Genomic DNA, 18,875 nt, shown 5'->3' with positions numbered 1-18,875 from the left:
CTGTAAATACCAGCTCTAAGCTGCCTGGCTCCATTGAGAATTATACAGGGGAAATACCTCAGTGAGAACAAAAAAGGGTTTGAGCTCTTTCCATCCCTTTCCAAGGGAAATTTGTCACAGGCTCACCTGTGTTATTTTTTTCATGGAGGGGTTTTGTGTGGGGGAGTTCTGAGGAGTCACTGTGGAAAAGGGCAGAGTTTTCTACACCCAGAAATTGGAGTGATGGCCCAGGGTGAGAGGGAGGGTTACAATTAATGGCAATTCAGTGATACAAGGAGTGCCTTTGGAGAGATATTGTTTACAAGGGGATGGAGTGGCAGGACAAGGAGAAATGTTTTTAAACTGACGGAGATTGAGGTTGGGTACTAGGAAGAAATTGATTGATGCTGAGAAGTCCAGGCACCAGTCAGGGGTTTCTGTTACCTGGATTGTAACACACTGAGAGTGAACACTGAGACTTTCTAGCACAGACCTTGCAGCTGAATTCTCAGTTACTCACAGAGAAATGTAAATAGAATTTCACTTTATCTTGTGTCACAAGTTTTGGTGGTTAATTTTGTTTTTTATTGTCTAGAAGAGCATAAGCAGCTCCAAAAATAGCTTCATTTATTGGACAGTAAGTGAACATATTGGACTGGATTTGTTCCTAGAACTCTGCTGGGTTGACATTGAAGGCATATCCTGCTAAATATTGTTTATTATGATCACAGCTTCCAGGACAGTAAAACACAAGTGGTAGAACTGAGATTTGCTGAATATTGGAGAATTTTAAAGGTGGTTAGCACAGAATGAAGAGAATACAGCCAGGGAATTTCTCTTCCCACAATGACTTCTACTGATTCCCTTTATGTACACATATTTACAGATCTGTGTGTGTATGTGCACATCCACACCATCTGATTTTCCAGCTACAACAAAGCATTGCAGTGGGCATGGAAATAGGGCCAGGGATGTAAAGTGGATTCATCTCTGAAGGAGCTGCTTGTGTGTGTTAATCAAACCCAGCTGCACCAGCCACAAACACCTTGTTGAATGTCCAGAACCTTCCTGAATTCCCTCCTTCCTTCCTTCTTTTTCCTTTCCAGTGTTGACACAGGGTTGATTTCCTCAGTGCAATCCCTGCATCAGGATCACCCAGAACAAATTCTGGATGTGCCCAGGATGTGATTCCTCATTCACAGCCCTACTGTGGAAATTCCATGTTTCCTCCACCTTCTATTCCTGTTTTCAGGCAGCCAGGTCTCAATGTCTCCCTCTGAGGAGTTCCAAGAACTGTCCCTGCCCACCCCCTCCCGTTTATCAGCTCATTTCCCTCATTGCTTCAGACACTGGTGCTTTGCAGCCTTATTTGCAGTCCCTTGATACTTTTGTTTGCATTCTCTTGCCATTGATGTTTAATGAAGGAAGTGATATTATGGTGTTAGAAAAACAGTGTTTCTCTCTACACAAACAGAATGAGGTCACTTTAGGTAAAAGAAAACCATCTTAATCACAGGAAGAAAATGTGTGAGAGAGATTTTAGACAGGGAAAGCCAGCCAGCCTTTTCAGCCTTCTCTAACTTAATAAATTAATAAACAGCTGTTTGGCTTTTCAGATTTTCTCAGCAGTAAGTGTTGTTAATCAATTTTTAATGGAGCAATTAAAAAGATATGAAAGCTTCTATCCAACTTTCACCAGAATAATTGATTTCTGTACCACCTTAACTATCTCAACTGTTCTGCTTCAGCATAAGAGCTCCATGTAGATAATATGAATAGATCTAACAGAAGTTCAGAGGAAAACACAACCATGTTTATTTTTAAAAGTCTTCCAAAATGTTCCTGGCAACCTAGTGGCTCAAAAAATGAGGCAACTGTGTATTTTAGATGGCAGGCATTTATTCTGCCTGCATATTTATGAGGAATGCAAATAAAAAGCCATCTGAAATATCTGGCACCTAGGGCTGCAGATAATGCTTTCATAACTCTGGTAAGAATAAGCAAAGTGAAGCAGTAATGATTTGTGTTTAAACATCTGATGTGCTGAACTTTTCAGTTGACAAATTCAAGCCCATAACCATAGGAATTCCCAAATTTGGTGTGCTGTGCCCTGTAACTGGGGCTGGCATTGCAGAGCACCCACAGCAGTGGTGCAGCCCCACGGTCCCGAGGGGTCTGGGGGTACATCCCAGGCCTGGGTGGACAGGAGGAGATAGGTTTTTGTTACATCTCCTCTTGGGGTTTAGTGGAAGTGCCAAAACGAGGAGTCTGGTCTCTGGGTTGAGTTTACTCCCTGAGGATGGGGCTGGTTATGCACTCAGTGACTTAGATCACAGTGTGCTCATAGACAACTGCAGAATTTTCTCAACTCCTTAAGATACACCCAGAAAGGATTTAATGAGGGTTTGAGCTCCAAAGGAGGCCCAGGGTGCTTTGCCCTACTCCTGTGTCCATTCCCATGCCTGCAGCTTTGCTCACAGAGGTACATTACAGGAGAAATGCTGCTATTGAAACATTCTGTTCCTGTTTTCCAGGTTATTGCATTTTGTGATGTCGATGAAAAGAAAATAACAAAAGGATTCTACACTTATGAGGAATCTGAGGTGAGTTATAACCACTCTTGCATCCTTTATTGTGATCTAGAAGTGTCCTGGGGGATGTGATGCAGGAATTTGTCACTGATCTTATATGTTGTGTAGAAGCTCATTTTGGTAAAGAGGCTGTGACAGAAGGGTTGGAGGGCTGGGAATGGACACTGGAATGCAAACTGGAGCCAGGACTGTCAGCTTCACACTCAGTGAAGTGACTTTAGACAGACAAAAATACTTATTTTGAAAGGATTCTGATGATGGGGTAAAACAGTCTTCACTGACAGGTTTGTCTTCTAAATGGGAGTAGAATTTGGTTTATGGTGGATAATGGGAATGAACCCTCAAAATTAAGTTTTCCAGCAAGTTATCTTGTGAATCAAATTACCCTGAGTTTGCCAGGGAGTGGGACTGAGGGAAAGAGGGACAGGAGAGCCCCTCCTCAGGTACAGCTTGTGCTTAGCCTGGAGCAGCTGTACAATTCTGTAATGGAAAACAGAGGGCTTTGAGCTGCAGGAAAGCAACTGGGAGTCACCATTTGGGCCTGGAATACTGAGGACTCACTGCCTGGCAGTTCAGTAATGCTGTGGGTATCATTGACACAGATCTTGGGCATTTGTCTTCCTAAAACAAGCCCATCTTCTCGAGTTGTAAAGAAGATTGTACTGCAAGTGTTGTGAATCTTTAGAAAACCCTGCAGCTTGGATCCCTGGTGAAGGCCCAGTTGAGCATTAACCCTTTACCAGCTCACAGCAGCAGGGGAGAATCCTCCTGTCTCTGCTCTTGTGCCTGCCCTGATGCTGTCTGAGGGCACAGGAAGTGATGCACCTCACTAAAATGGCAAAAAAATAACAAAAAAAACCAAAACAAAACACCATAGTGTGTTGTGGGACAGGCTATTGAAGGTGCATACCTTGCCATCAGCTCAATGAGGGAATTGTTTGGGAAAGGGCTGGAAATAGAAATTGGAGGTGAGGAGGAAGCAGTGGAGCAGTGAGACCTGCTCCTCTGAGCAGCAGAAAGCTCCAAATTCAGATTTGGTGTAACTTCACACAACTGCACTGAAATGTGATGGGCACTGAAACCACGGGCAGAGAATGAGCAAGGTCTCTTTAGCATCATGGCTTAATGTATTTCCCCCCCCTTTTTAGAGTTTAGCAGCTCCTAAAACCAAGCTAACAAGTAACCTGAGTGCTTCTGTACCCCTCCCTGCTGCAGGAGAGACCAAAACCAAAAATTCCTGTGTGTCACTTCAAAGAGGCGACTCCACCCTTTGTGATCTGCGTGAAGCTGGTGAGTTCCACCTTTGGCTTCCCCTGCAGGAGCAGCATTTGCTCCTTAAGAAAATGAATTTCTATTTACTTTAAGTGGCTTTTCCCAGAAGCTTCTGCTGTACAGTTGAATGGGTTTTTTTGTCAAACTGCTTGTGCAGGGTATTTTGGGATTTAAATCATCATTATTGGGTAAAATAAAGAAAAAGAAAAGGGACAATTTCTGTGAAGGAGCTGGATCTGCTGTACTTCCTTGCCCAATACCAAATGAACCCCAATGAGCACATGCACTCAGCCTCCTTTGGGCCAAGTATTCTGCAGCCCCATGGATGGCAAAGGCTTTGTTTTTAAATCAGACCTTAAAAGTCATTTTGTTTGGGCCTGCCAGTTCTGAAGTATCTGTATCTGGCTGTGGTAGCTTATTTCTGTGGGGATATTTCAACTGGTTTAATTGCTCTGATAATATAATTAGAAGTTCTTCTATTGTTAACCAGCAGTTCTTCTGCTGTTATAACACAGGAGCTTCAAAATAGCAAATAATTGCAGTGGTGAACACCAATGAAAACCCCTCTGACAGCAACTAAAACCTGCAGCTCCACAAAACAGTGACATTCCAAGGCTGTGCTGGATCTCTCCAGAGATGGATTAGCTGCATCTCCCCTTCTCTGGTACAACGTGGTTTAACTTGGCACTCCTAGCCTCATGAACAGCTCTGGGTTGTAAAGCCAGACTGAGAGTGCCTGGGGACATTATCATGTACTGTTGGTTGATAAACTCTTGGATCAGCAACTACTATTACAACTAATTTAATTTTTCATATAACAGTGGGTGGAAGTCCCCAGACAAAACATCTGTGCAACCTGTTCTAAGGCACATTTAATCTGTGAAGCCCTTACAATGAGACTATTATACAACATCTTGTCTGCAAACTCTGCTCTCTGACTTCAGTTGAGATTTCAGTCTATTTTTCCCCTCATGGCCACTGAGCATTTTCTTCTTGCTTATTCTTTACCAACCTAAGTTCATCACCATTCTCTGAAGAAGGAAGTGTGTTTTAAGGGGCTTTATTGGCTTTTATTTTGCTGTTTGTGGTAGGGGATTATTTTTCCTTTTGATACAGACAAAACCCTCATGTTTCTATGCAGCTCTAAGAGGGTGATTTTGGAGATTAGATGTGTTTATTAAGTGGGTTGTTTACAAGAAATGACTCTGTTTGCCATGTACTTGGAGCAGCATTGGCTCATTTATTTTTTCAGGCAGTTCCTCCCTTGTGAGCACTGGCATGGCTTTGGTACCAGAGCAAATCCTCCTGGAAGAAGCAGCCATCCTCTGATCTTTGCTCAGTTTGTATTTTATAATGGCTTCACAGACAGCTGGAGCTGCAATTCTGCTCTGTGTGTGTGAGTTTTTGCTGAAGAGAATGAAAGTGTGGCTTTAGCTGGTCAGAGCAGCCACTTAACCCAAGGGTTTGTGCTCTGTTTGCTCTCACTTGGAGGTAAAAGCAAAATGCTCAGAAATGCTGCATTGTGCCATGGCTTGGCTTGGATTCCAATGGCTGCAAATGAAAGAGATTTTTATTTTTCTGTCACAGCAATTAAACTAGTTTGATTGTATGAAGTTTTCAGAAAATTTGTGGTTAGGTCTCTTATTGTACAGCCCTGCCTGGTTTTTTCCTGTGCTTTGGGAATGAAAGATTTGTCTTTAACTCTCCCACTTAATTTAGCATCTGGTCTCTTATGGTTTTTTTAACCCCTCTATAAAGCAGGTTATTTTTTCCAATGCCTTCAATTCCAGTTTCAGTGGGATTCCATTTCTGTAACTTCCCATCCTAAACATTCACAGTTAAAACTTCACCCTTGCTCTTCTGGGCACCCAGACACAAGCAGCTGCCTTATCCCTCACCTCTGGTGTTTGTCAGTATTAATTTTTGGGGGTTTTTGTTGGTGGCATTCCTTAAGATCGGTAATTAAAGGTTCCAGGAAGACCCCAGTGTTCAGGAATGATGAAGTTGCCCTGTTTTCTTAATGACATCACTGAGGTTGCTCAAGGACCAAATGTACCCAGTTCCTGTCCTGATAACTTGACTGGGGCTCAAAAGGAAACACCTTTAACTCTGCAGAGTCCTTCATCTGCTGGATGAAGGGCTTGTTTTACCAGACAACTTTATCAGTGCTCAAAATCCACCCAAACCATTTCTTTTGTCCAGCTCACTTCCTTGGTCCATTTTCTGCCAATGTGTGAGTCAGAAACACAAGAGCAGAGCTGGGCTGAGCAGCACAGCAGAGCTGAGGAGGTGTCTGGTATCCCCCACACACTGATTTCAACATTAACTTTTCAACATACCCTGAATTTTTGAATAGAAACTTTCCTGAGCCTTGGTTTATTTGTTTAGTTCTGCAAATGGGACTTCCTTCTGTGGCCGAAAGAATCACAAACCCAAACCTGTTACAACCTGAAATGGGTTTGATCTCATTTTCTTGCGCTTCCCTTGCAGGACTTGACAGGTGGAGCCTTTGAAACAAACCTGGACATGCTGAACCTGAAGGAAGGGATGGATTATTATCATTTTAACTAAACCAAGGTGAGGCACTGGACTGGAGTGTGCTGCTCTCTGTGTGTCTGGGTGCAGGAAGACCAAGTTCCTCAGGAGTTTAGAACTTTTCAGTCAGTTGTGCTTTGTTAATTTGATCTTTGGGCTGAGTAACCCCTTTGTAAGGGAGGCCACAGCTACACCAGGGTAATGCTGTGTGCTGAGTTTTACTGTTGCACATCACTCAGTTTCACTGGGAAATTGTGTTTCTAATTGAAACACCCACCAAGCACAGGGTCACCAGAGCACTGCTACCACAGGGAAGCCTCAGAGCTGCCTCAGGCAAAGCCTGTGCAGAGAGTTTTGTGTCACACACTGCTGGGAGTCCTTCCCTGCTCCCAGAGAGCTGCTGGGGCACTGCAGAGGGCAGGGCTGGTTCAGAGGGGAGCATCCTCAGCTTTGGGGCTGTGCCTGGGGCAGCCCCCATGCAGCTCCTCACCATTTCCACTGCACCTTCCCCTGCTGGAACACTCAAGGCTGTGCCAGCAGCTTGTGCTGTTCTTGCAGCAGAGACCTACAGGTGTAACTGTACAACCCCAAATCTCTCCAGAATATTCTAGAAAGCTCCCTTTGAGTGGCAGTGTAGCAGCACAGGAGCTGTGGGTGAAGGCGCATTTCCTCCTGGGGTGTGTGCAGCACATGGCCAGTGTCAGCTCTGCTCAGTGGGAGTTCACAACCACTTGATCCAGAGTCAGTGAAGAACCCTGAGCTCCACTAGTCCCAGCTGCCAGTCCAGCTTGCAAGAATATCAGTGAATAATCTCATTTATAGTTACTTTCTTCATAACCAAACAGAATCTGAGCCAGCCAGGTTGGAACATTGGAAGTGAACACCTGCAGTTTGCAGCATTTACTTCACAGAGAAACTGGCTTGGTTTTAGCTTCTCTGCCTGAATTTTTCCCTCCTTTCAACTTTCTAGAGATGTGTCTATATACACACACAGCCACTGTTCAAGTGTTGGGATACTGGGATTTAATTACAGCCATAAAATAACTGTAATTACACTCTGATGTGGCCTGTGCTTTGACCTCCCCATCACATTGATCTCACTCAAGATCAATTTTGGAGCTATTTCATTTTGTGGGGGGTAAGAAATGAGCTGGATTCCTGGCAGCTGCTTAAAGAACTGACTCACCTTGAAAACTGAGTTTACCACAAAAACAATTTGTCTGAATTAGTTACACAAAGAGTTGTTATTAGAGACTTTGACACCAGCTGAAGTAAAACCTGGGGGGTTTTGTTTGACAGACTGTTCCACAGGGACACTTAATACTTGGGATGATTTCAGTATCACTGAGTGTTGCCATTCTCACCTCTGAAAAAGAAATCTTGCATAGACCAGAGCAGCAGGTCAGGTTTAATTCTTGGTGTGTGTACAAGCACAGGCTCCGTTCAGTCAGGGAAGTACAAACCACTGACACCAAACCAGACAGGTCAGTGTGAGAGAGCAGGACAAGAACCTGCCAGACAGCAACATAAAAAACTGAAAACAAGGGATTTTGGTTGTGGTCCTGTGGCACATCTGTGCTTTCAGACAGGCTCTGCCTCTCCTGTCCAGCAGTGCAGTGCTCAGCTCTGCTGAGATCCAGCATGTTGGGACACCACAGCTCAGCCTCTTCCATCCTGGCAGCACAGGGACCACGAGCTCCAGCACAGCCCAGCAGCCAGGGCTGCTCCTCCTCATGCTGAGCTCTGCCAGAGAGAAAGGACAAGGATTAAATTAACAAAGGACAGGTCACATGGAGCAGGCATCATTGTCCTGGCCCTGCCCCAGCCATGGAACTAACTCACCTGAACAGAAAAGATAATACAAAGCTGTAATATTTAATCCTCTTAACACCACGGTTTGAACTCTCCTCCAGGGAGTTTTATTTGTACAAAATTTAAAGGAGTAGAAAGTGTTGATTTCAGCTGAAGCCAACTTCATTCACCTTTTTATCCTGCCATGCTTGGCCTCCTCTCTGGCTGCTCCCACTTGTGCCGAGTGCTGGGCACTGCTGGGAGCAGCACTGGGGACATGGGGACATTCAAAAGTGACAAAGCAGGTTTTATTTTCTGTCTCCTGTAATTCTGGCTTGGAGACTGATTATGTTCTTCTGACTTTTCAAGAGCTGAATTGCTAATTTAATTTTTTTTTTAACTTCTTTCACTGTGATTTCCAGAGTTTTTGTTTGAGTGCCACTTACCTATTGAAAATATTTTTACTGTTAATTTCTTTTTTTAAGCTGTTCACCAGAAGGAATAAATTTGTAAATCTTTATTTATAAATAATCTTATGCACTTACAAGCTTGATTATCTGAAACTGTGTTCAGTGCCATTAATCATACTAGTTTTTTGTAAAATATTTGCCATTTTGTTCATTCTATTACTTTCAAAAAATGACACTGCTCTTCAAGCAGGCTGTCATTATTCAGGTCAATACTTCAATTACTTGGGTATTTCTTTATTTTTCCCTGAGTAACACCCAGGAATTGCCTCCTCTTCAGTGGCATTGTGAGCTGCAGGCTCAGCTCTGTTTGTTTATGTCCAGGAGAGCAAGAGGTAAAGCTCCAAACTGAGCACAAAACATCCAGATCCCACCTGTTCCAGCTCCATTGGAGATACCTGAATGTGTATTTGGATATTTCTTATTATTTTGTTTAGCCTAGAGACAGTTTTCTCCTAAAGAGTCAGTCTTCTCTCAGCCTTCAATAATTAAAGATTAAAATAAGGAGGTTTTTGAGAGCAGAGAGATCACCTTGTAAGATCTCTTTTTTGAGCATAACCTTTCTATTACTTGATTAGAAAACCTGTAAAAGCAACACTCAGATCAGTTTTTGCTCTTCTTGTCTGGGCAGGAGGTTCAGAGTCTTGTTTTCCAGAATTACAAAAATGTTAGCTGAGGTTTCTTAAAATTGTACTAAAAGCAGATGGTAAAAACTGGAAAATGAATGAAGAAACTGCCAGGAGGCAGCAGGAGGTCTTTGAAGAGTATTCACAGTGTCTTAAGAATGAGTCTTGAAAGAAAGATAAATATTTATATATTCACAGTAACACATATTCCTTAAAACACTAAAAACTTCTTCTAGAACCCCTACCAAAGCAAAGAGTTCTGTAATTCTGAAATACTGAGCTGGGTGGGCACATCCAAACTGTCTAAAAATATACATTACATATATATATATTAAAATATATATACACACACACACACTTTATGGTTTTGTCTGCTGTTCATCCACAGAGGCAGTGCTGCAATCCTGTGGTCTGCACAGCACCTCATGTCATCATCCTGCTGTTGAAATGGAGAAGTTCCTGTTTTTTCCCTTTCCCCAGGAAAGGGCAGAGGAGCAGTGGCTGCACATCTGTGTCTGGAATGTGGCGCTGCCAGCCTGGAATGCTCCCTGGAATGAGCCTGGGAGGGCCTGAGGCTCCAGCTCCAGCCATCCCACGTGTTCTGCAGCTGGCTGGGAGCATCCTCAGGGACACCTCCATGAACAAAGCACCCCTGGAGCACATTCCCACCTCACCTTGGCCACCAGCTGGGGTCTGGGCACTTTCAGGAGGTCACAGAGGCAGTTGCGTCTCTCTCTCACCACGGGCAGCTCTGCCTCCCTGCCAGAGCAAAGGGTGTTCCCAGTTAATTCAGACACATCCACACAACTCCCTGAGTGATCCGAGCCCCCCTGCAGGACAGTGGGTGTGGCCTTTCATGCACATTTCCAATGGCAGGAGTTTTTGTTTTGTCACATTTGAGGACCGATGGACATTTTTGTACCACCCTAAGTCAGATCAACCACAAATACACATCAGATCTGCCACAGGTAACCAGTGGCTAATGAAATGTCCAAGATTATTCTTTTATAGAGTTTTATATTAAAAAACTTATTTGTACAATCCTTTTGATCAGAAGTTCATTTAATTCATTCTCTAAAGTTGTTGGACTTGGAGAAGACTCTCCCATCCCCTCTATGGAAAGAGGCAAGTTAGAAATAGGAAAGGACAAGTTAGAAATAACTCCAACTTTTTTTTTTTTTTTTTTTCACACCTTGGACAATTTGTCTTATTTACTACTGGAAGCTTTCCTGTGGCTAAACAGAATGTGTTGTTTATAGAGTAATTTGTTTAAACTCTGCATAACACAATTGTATGATAAAGTCTCAGGAGTCCCAACAAGGAAAATATGTGTATCACAGTAATAACCACATTCCTTCAAATTCTCATTTGGCTTCCTGCTGCTAATACTCAGGGTAATTCAGAATTTAGACTGATTATTTTAGCACTGGGAGAGTGTGAAGAAAATAAGCAGCTCACTGTGACACTCAGCAACAACTTCAAATCTCTTTTTCTGTAAACAGCTCAGCTCTACCAAGATAAAACAATGAAGTTTTGAGTAAAGGAGCTCTTTGTCTCTCATCTCAGAGCAATGGGCACAGTGCAGCAGCGTCCTCAGGGCTTGCTGCAAGCCAGAATAAAACAGGCACACCCTAAAAATGACAGGGTGAAAACAGAATATTCATTTTTCTGGAGTGTTTTACTGGGAAAGTGTTTTGCTTTGATGTAGGAACCCAGTTGTTGATGAGCAGAGCTGAACTGCCACTGCTTTCCCTGTACCACTGAGTGCTGGCCCTGGAACCATCCCTTGCTGAGAGCATTCAGCTCATCCTGCTGCAGTGGCACTTACCAAATTCCTGATGCAATTCCTGACCAACTCGGCTCTTAAGTGCAGGTTTCCTACTGGAGCTCTGAGTCACACCCAACACAATCCTAAATTTCCATGTTCAGTTAAATGAGGAATTGTAACCACAGGCAGAAGTGAAGGTAACCACCATCCTTCAACCCTGAGACTCTTGTTCTAATTTTGCACTGGAAAATTCAGAAAAAGAGCAGGAGCCACCCCTCCTAATGATAAACTCACCTTTCTTTTGACAAATATAAAATTCTTTAAGCTTAAGCATAGAAATAAACAGGAAACTACATAAAAGTCAAACAGTGTAACACAGTCTGCAACTCTGTCATTCATCCTTAAGGTGTATTTGTTCTTTGAGCTTGTCTGGGATAAATTTATTTCCATGAAATGTCAATGAAGACAAAGAGCCATTTAATATCATGACTAAATAAATTATATATTTTTCTATATTTGTGTGTTCTCTGTGATTCTGTTTGGGGCAGCAGTCCCATGGCCCTGGTCTGTGACAAATGTTTAACAAGGCAGGATAACTAATAAAGTAATTATTATCTTCAAATCCTGTATTTTCTCAAATACCCCAGGCATGCAACATTTTATCAACCTGCCCAGGTGATGATAATGCCCAGTGCTGGAATTTGCAGAAAGGGGAAAATCCAGTGCCCAAATGCTGTTCCCTGCTCCTGTCACTGCAGAGGTGCTCAGGGAATGATTCCTTTGCTCTAAAAATCACTGGATCCTGCTCATGAAGAACAGGACCCTCTTCCCCTGCCCCTGGAAGAAGGTAACAGTACAGATAAGAGTAGGGAAAAAAATGAATTACATTCTGTGGAGTGGTTGTTTAATTCATGCCATCCAATGCCTGGGAAACATCTAAACTGCCCCAATCCCAGATCTCTGCCTGAATACAAGGCTTGTAGCATGTTGAGTAATTACATTTCATGGGAGATTTGAGCTGTTCTGCTAATTCTGTTGTTTTCCAGCTTGCAGAGATCCTTCCTTTCCCCAAATCCTGCCAGTGCTCATAAATGCCAAGAAACTGTCTGTACACTTGAAGTTTGACTGTTTGCACAGCCCAGTCTCTGGTTCATGGAAAACTTCCAAGATTTCCTCCCTTTTCATGTTGTTAGGAAAATATGGGTGTTTTACTTTATCTAATGGTGATTTTATCCATCCCCCTGCCAGTAGGCAGGATCCTGGAGAGTTCCTTAGAGCAGAGGAATTCCTTGCAGCGGTGCTTTCTTGGCCTGGAAGCAACAAAGAGATGAACCTACACTGTCACTTCCTACAGCTTCCTGCCCCCGAAAGGCACTCTGAGCTTTCCAAGGCAGTGGATTGTGTGCAGCCCAGGGCAGAGAGGATGTGTGGGGCAGCACTGCACTCACCAGTTGGTGTCACTGAGGATGGCCATGACCTGCTCCATCACGGCCGCGTCCACCACGTCGCTGTAGGTGAGCAGCATCTCGTACACCTGGCTGGCCGTGGTCTTGCGGATCTGCAGGAGGGGCAGGGTCAGCACTGCCAGCGCAGGGCAGGGCAGAGCCACAGGGGCTGCTGAGCTGCAGGGGACACACAGGGATCATCCAGCCCAGCTCCTGGCCCTGCACAGCACCAAACCCACAAGTCACAGCCTGGGCATCCCCAGGAGTCGTGGCCAAAGCAGCCTCAGGGCTGCACCCGTTCCCTGGGGAGCCTGGGCAGTGCCCAGCATCCTCTGGTGGAAGAACCTTTCCCTGAAATCCAGCCCAAACCTCCCCTGACACACACAACCTCAGGCCCTTCCCCAAGTCCAGTCACTGGTCACCACAGAGCAGAGATCAGTGTCTGCCCCTCCTCTGCCTCTCATGGGGAAGTTGCAGCTGCAATGAGCTCTCCTCCCCTCAGTCTCCTCCAGCTGGACACACTAAGTGCCCTCAGCTGCTCCTCATATGGATTTCCCCCCAAGGCCCTTCCCCATCCTCATGGCCACTTTTGGATGCTCAGATCCACAGGGAAGAGCCCAGAGCTGTTACTGCTGCTGCTCCCTCCTACTGGCTGCTGCCACGGTGGGCACCGAGTCCACTCCTGCCTCTGACAGGGATTCCCTGCAGGAAGGGACCTCATCCCAGCACCTCAGGGAATCCCATCCCAGCACCTCATGGAATTCCATCCCAGCACCTCAGGGAATCTCATCTCAGCCCCTCAGGGAATTCCTGCTCCTACACTCAGTGCAGTATTTCCCATTTGGAAGGCCACACCTCTGTCCCTCACAGGGCGGGAATTCAAGCAGGTGAGATTGGCCCAGCTGGAAAGGGCCCAGCTTTGCCAAAGGAAGGCAAAGGAATAACAGGGTTATTTCTGGACACAAATCAAATTGACCCATCTGTAAAAACGAAACACATTTGTGATGTAAAAAAACCAATAAACACAGAACTGAAATGATCTCTCTCCATTTATCACATTGTGTCCCTCCTGCAAAGGATTCCTCATGGAGCAAGTACACACAACATGGAAATGGAACAGAAACCTGAAGTACCAAACTTTGCAAGGTCAGGCCTCCCAGGTTTGTGCAATGAAAAAAACTTAACCCCAAGTCTTCCTAAGTCAACACAGATTTTAAAGGACTAAAATACCATCACACACATGATCTCTTGTACATATCAGATTTTTGTGTCCTGTTATAGGAAAAAGGAGAAAAGTCTGCTAAACCTTCCTGCACCAGCTTTTGTCACACCTGACAAAATCTGTTTATTTTTCTTGAACCAGCCCTACTCCAGTGTTGCTACTCAGAAATATCACAGAACTGAGAGTGACTTATCTGGTTGGAGCTTTCAGCACTAAAGGGTGAACAGATCTTCCCAAAAACAAATGGCTGAGGCACCTGCATTGCTCCCAGTTTAACCAGTAAGGACAGGAGGTGGAAGGGCAGCACGTGTGGCACAGCCAGGTACATGGCAGGCCTGTGTAAGGGGACAGCCCTGCAGACAGCAGATCCTTGAGAAATAAAGCCTGTTCTATACATGAATACCTGCTAAAGACAATGCTGCTTTAATACACTTAGAATTATTTTTCATTTGTAAAGTATTGCAAAGAATGGAGCTGATAATGTGCAAAGTCTTCAGTACTTACTATAGGAAAGGGATGGCAAAGAAGGAGAAACAACTGGAAGAAAACTTTCTCTCTCATGTCTCCTTGAAATTGAATCAGGCCACAAAATCTAGAAAATATCAGAAAAAATCAGATCTTGTGTTAGAAGTGCACAAGTATGTTTTGAGGACTAGGATGAAGATGGACATTGGGAAAAACGTGGGGAGGGGAAGCTGTGCTCTGCTGTCCCCAAAGAAAAAGCAAATGATTCCCTTTAAGCACCTTTAGGACCATAAAAATTTTAAAACTTCTTCAACTTTATTAGATCATGTTTCACTTCAGAACTATGGGACTCTCACAACCTTCAATCCCATGAATCTGTGTGTATTTTCCATTGCAATTCCACATGAACCAGACCTAACTGTCACATCTGGCAAGTTAAATACCCTTCCCTTTCCAGGAGAAAAGATTGATTTCATGAACTCACACTCCTATGCTGGAGCGAAGCTTCCGGATGTCTTTGGACCTTTTGATCTCTTCTTTACAGAGGGTGAACAACTTCACTGGGAAGGGATGGCTGAAAATAGGAAAGAAAAAAAAAAGATGAGCAGTAGGTTTCAGCAGAATTTCAAAGACATCTGATGATTGTCAGGATGCCAAACTAACATTCCAAGGGTGGTTTGTGCTTCCCCCCAGCAGCTCAGGAGAGTTTGGACACCACATTTCCTGCACCTTTTGGTTTCTAACAAGAGAAGGAAGAAATTATAATTCATTATTTACACTGCTGTTATCTGTGTGCCAAGGAGTGAACTCCTTTTAGCCAAACAGGTTCAGTCCATGCAGGATAACTGGCTTGCCATGGTTTGTGTTTAAACAGTGTGGAATAAGCAGAAATACTGTGTCAGGAATAACATTATCCTATAGCCAAATAACAGTCTGTGTAACATGATGGTCATTCCCTAAGGTCTCCAACCAAACTTGACATAAAAGGGGATGAATGTTGTTCTTAACTACTCCACCATTTCACAGCCCAAATTCCTCCAGTGATTCCAGACAACGTAATTAAACACAGGGCTCACAGTTCTATTACGTGTACAGGCCATGAAGCCATCTTTAAATATATTTAGCAAATTCTTTTCTTTTTCCACACAGTCTGGGAAACGTGATTCTTACAGCTCTTTCCCAGACACTCGTACAAACACAAGTACTGTTAGTTATTCCAAGGATCTATCAAAGAGAAGGAAAGAGGGACTGATGCTTTTATTTCAGTTCAAATTATTTAATCTTTTACTTGCCACGCTCGAGGCTGAAGTGCCATAGATGCAAAAGAAACTATTTCATATTTGTCTGGTGAGCACAATAACTTCTGGGCTGCGTATTTTGGAAACCTCACTGCATTGTGTATGGAAAGCAGAAAGCAAAAATAGTACCATTCATTTTCTGCAACCACAATTCAGAGCTGTGGATAAAAACTACTGAAGAAAGCTGGGTACTGTCATCTGTTGAAGGGCAGAACATTTAAAATAAGATGTTTATAGGAGTGCCAAGATGTTTTGTTAAGGTAATGTGCCTTGCTCTGTAGAGTTTTCCAGACAAGAGTTAGTGGTTTTTAATGACTTTTTAAAAATTTGTAACAAAATCCTGGCAAATAGTGACCTGTTAAAAAAACCTGAACACCAAACCATGGTAAACTGAGGTAAAGAATTCTACACATGGTGGGAACAACAGAAATCTCCACAAATGAGTCTGTGTGTGTCTATGGGCATGGGTTTGTCTGGCTGGGTGAGGGAAGAGCTCTCTCAGTGTTCAGGGATGTTTTCTCTTACCTTGGTGGAATTTCTCCTCCTCCCACCCCAATTACACAAAGGCACAGCTAATTACAATCCCTGCAGTGCATGCCTGGCTCAGCACAGGCCAGGCAATGCAGTGAATTAGGTGAGATTTAAACTGGTTCAACAACAGGGACATCACTGAGAAGGGGAGCAACAAAGAGACCAGTTGGAACATCTGGAATAAATTTAAAACATGGAACCTCATGAGCAGCATTTTGTGTTTAAAACAGATGCACTTTTCCTTTCTGTTGGTTGCCAATTCCACATTTGCAATAACCAAACCTAACCTATGTGTGATCTCAAATGACTCAAATAGCTTGGCCTCTGTAAAGGAAATTGAGAAAATTCCTTCTCCTGTGTGGGCACTGGGCCAGCAGAAGCACTGGGGAAAACGGCTCAGCCTGAAGCTCTCTTTGCATTCTGTGAACTGGGCACATGTGGCACTGCCAGAGGTGTCACCTCCAGGTGAGCTGAGTGTCAGCAGCGCCACTGGCATTGCAGGGTGGAGCTGCCACCAGGCACTGCCAGCTCTCTGCTGCATGGCTGGTCATGCAGGAGCAATAAAATTACTTAAAAAAAACAATCCAGGGAGCATGGATACATGGAAAGTATCAGCTGGAGATCAATGGGGACAAAGACCTTCTTAAAGCACTGCAGGATCACCAGAAAAAAACAGAGAGGATACATGGGTGCTTCTGTTGGATGTGTAAACTACAAACATGAAGAGAGAGAAATGCCACCTCCTACCTCAGAGAGCACCAGATCCTGAATTGTCACTGTTCTGTTTACATGGCACTGAGTATTAGACCCATCTTACCACAGTTCCAAGGAGCCAGCAATCCCCAGGGCTCTGGGCATCCCTCACCCACTGGAGCAGCAGTGACCAGGGACACTCCAGTGCCAGCTCTGCCAGTGGCCTCAGTTCACTCTCCTTTCTCCTGCCTGTCCTTAAGGGTCCCAGCAGCAGCAGGGAGCTGCCAGGTACCTCTGAGCTTTAAGAGCAGCCTCTGGTGAGCTCAGAGCAGCCCAGGCTGTGCTGCTGTATTTGTGAGCTCTGCTCTGAGGTGTGCCTGCTGCCTCCAGCAGTGCCCAACCCACAGACACTCCCTGCACTGTCACAGGAGCAGCTCCACAAACTGCTCTGGGATGGACTCAGGAGGGTTTGGGCTGTGTGACCACAGAGCTGAGGGCTCTGCTGCCCTGTTTGGTGATGCTGCAGCACCACCAACACTTCAGCCCAGCACCCACCTGCGCTGCTGCCCAGAGAAATCCATTTCCCTCCCTTCCCTTCCCTTCCCTTCCCTTCCTAGTTTGGCACAACTTGTGAGGCTGAGGAAACCCCTCAAGCTGAGAGGGAGAAGGGCACTTTTCACCCAGAGCAGTTCTCCATTCATCCTGCAGGGGTACAAAGCATTCCTGACAGCACCAGGGAGGGGGAACCTCTCCTGCTGGACAAGCAGGTTTATGTCACCTTGGGACAGGTAGGAAATAACAGCCTGGAATGTTCCTAACAGCTCTTCTTTTCCCTAAGCCAAGCACAACAGAGGAGCCAGTTCTGAAAGCCTTTTGCTGACCCTGGTGACACTAAAGCTGGTTCACTTCTAAGCCCACAGGACAGGTATTTACCCCACACTCCCCATCCCTGCTGGCCAGTTCCACACATGGTCAGTGCACCTCCCTCGAGCCCCCAAACCACTACAGTGGAGCAGGAACAGCCAGGGCTCACCTGTCCTTTTGCAGAGATCACACACCAACCTCACAGAGCTTCCCCAACACTCAGATTCAGCTGCACAACCATACCAGAAATGTTCAGCTTTACATTCTAAGCTGGAGGAGCTGTAGGGTGTGAACAGGCAGGAAAATGCCTGGTGGGTTCCACCTGTGCAAGGCAGGAGTGACACCCTGTGGCAACTGGTTTTAACTGGAGTACTCACAAGGGTCAAACTGATCCTGTGCTAATCCTGGTTAAATTAAGCACTGTTGGATATTACCCATTCTGGACTGAGGATGTCTTATTAGAAAACAAATGTGTGGGAGAGCTCACAGTTTCCATTTCAAACTACAAAATGCATTTGCAAACACTTTTTTACAATGCAACCGTTGCCTATTTGGCAGCTGGTTTGGTATAATCCTGATGCCAGACATCTTACATGCCAATTCCCTTGCTAAAACTCCATTCAGCCCAACGTGGTAAAAAAAAATAATGAGGGAAGGAAATTAAACGGGAGCTGAACATCCCAAGGAAAAATACAAGGATGTATCTCATGTATCTCAGCTGGTGTTTCAGGCACACTCTATGCAAAACCTCCTGACACTGCAGGCACATGTGGCCTTTCCATGGCACCAAGTAGGGCCTCCCTTTGCCCACCCACCCTGGGATCTTACACATTTTTATGGAGGCTGCTCTGGGAAAGGAGTAAATTGTTCCATTTCAGAGACCAGACCCAAAGTCAGACTTTTCTATTCAAAAAGGAGTAGGTGGCATCCAACAGCAGGGGCAGGCAGGCCTCGGAGCCAGGATCAATGGATCCATCCATAACTACACGCAAAGGACTTCCCAGAGTAACAAAATGCAGACATTGCACAAAAAGGAATTTTGGGGTCACCCACCACGTACTGACCCACACACAGAACACGGCAGAGCTCTGGGGACTCACCTGGCTCCTGTGAAGTACCACAGAAACTCACCCATGGTCAGCCCTGCGCCAGGGGGCACCTACATTCCCCAAATGTGACACAGGCAGGAACCGAACTCTCCATCTTTTAACTGACTCCCAACTCCCCATTGCTCTGCCCTTCCTGAGCTCTGGTACCAAGTCCTGCACTCCAGGCCAGCATTTTACCCCCTTGACATGAGCATGATCCACTTGGCTGCTTCATTATTA

General features: G+C 44.8%; 2 protein-coding genes across 4 annotated transcripts in view; one reads left to right on the top strand and one right to left on the bottom strand.

The window, feature by feature from the left end:
• The window catches only part of B3GNTL1 (UDP-GlcNAc:betaGal beta-1,3-N-acetylglucosaminyltransferase like 1), a 104,063-nt gene extending 94,305 nt beyond the window's left edge, over positions 1–9,758 (top strand). For both annotated transcript variants that reach the window (XM_083874337.1, XM_083874336.1), the window contains exons 10-13: positions 2,514–2,582; positions 3,786–3,860; positions 6,333–6,419; positions 9,650–9,758. In XM_083874337.1, the coding sequence (XP_083730463.1) occupies positions 2,514–2,582; positions 3,786–3,860; positions 6,333–6,413 (225 nt within the window). In that variant the 3' untranslated portion in view covers positions 6,414–6,419; positions 9,650–9,758. The remainder of the gene's footprint in view (positions 1–2,513; positions 2,583–3,785; positions 3,861–6,332; positions 6,420–9,649) is intronic.
• The window catches only part of TBCD (tubulin folding cofactor D), a 116,931-nt gene continuing 105,475 nt past the window's right edge, over positions 7,420–18,875 (bottom strand). Inside the window, exons 35-39 of one of the 2 annotated variants that reach the window (XM_083874335.1) lie at positions 14,646–14,735; positions 14,201–14,288; positions 12,478–12,587; positions 9,936–10,020; positions 7,420–8,120 (exon numbers count right to left, since the gene is read on the bottom strand). In XM_083874335.1, coding sequence (XP_083730461.1) covers positions 8,109–8,120; positions 9,936–10,020; positions 12,478–12,587; positions 14,201–14,288; positions 14,646–14,735 — 385 coding nt within the window. In that variant the 3' untranslated portion in view covers positions 7,420–8,108. Of the gene's footprint in view, positions 8,121–9,883; positions 10,021–12,477; positions 12,588–14,200; positions 14,289–14,645; positions 14,736–18,875 lie in introns of those variants that run through there. The other variant, XM_083874334.1, reaches the window with a different exon arrangement.

This window comes from Zosterops lateralis (genome assembly GCF_965231275.1).
Source record: "Zosterops lateralis genome assembly, chromosome: 18".
NCBI lineage: Eukaryota > Metazoa > Chordata > Aves > Passeriformes > Zosteropidae > Zosterops > Zosterops lateralis.
Note: the sequence above shows the minus strand (reverse complement) of the source record. Positions and strands in the feature narration are given on the sequence as shown.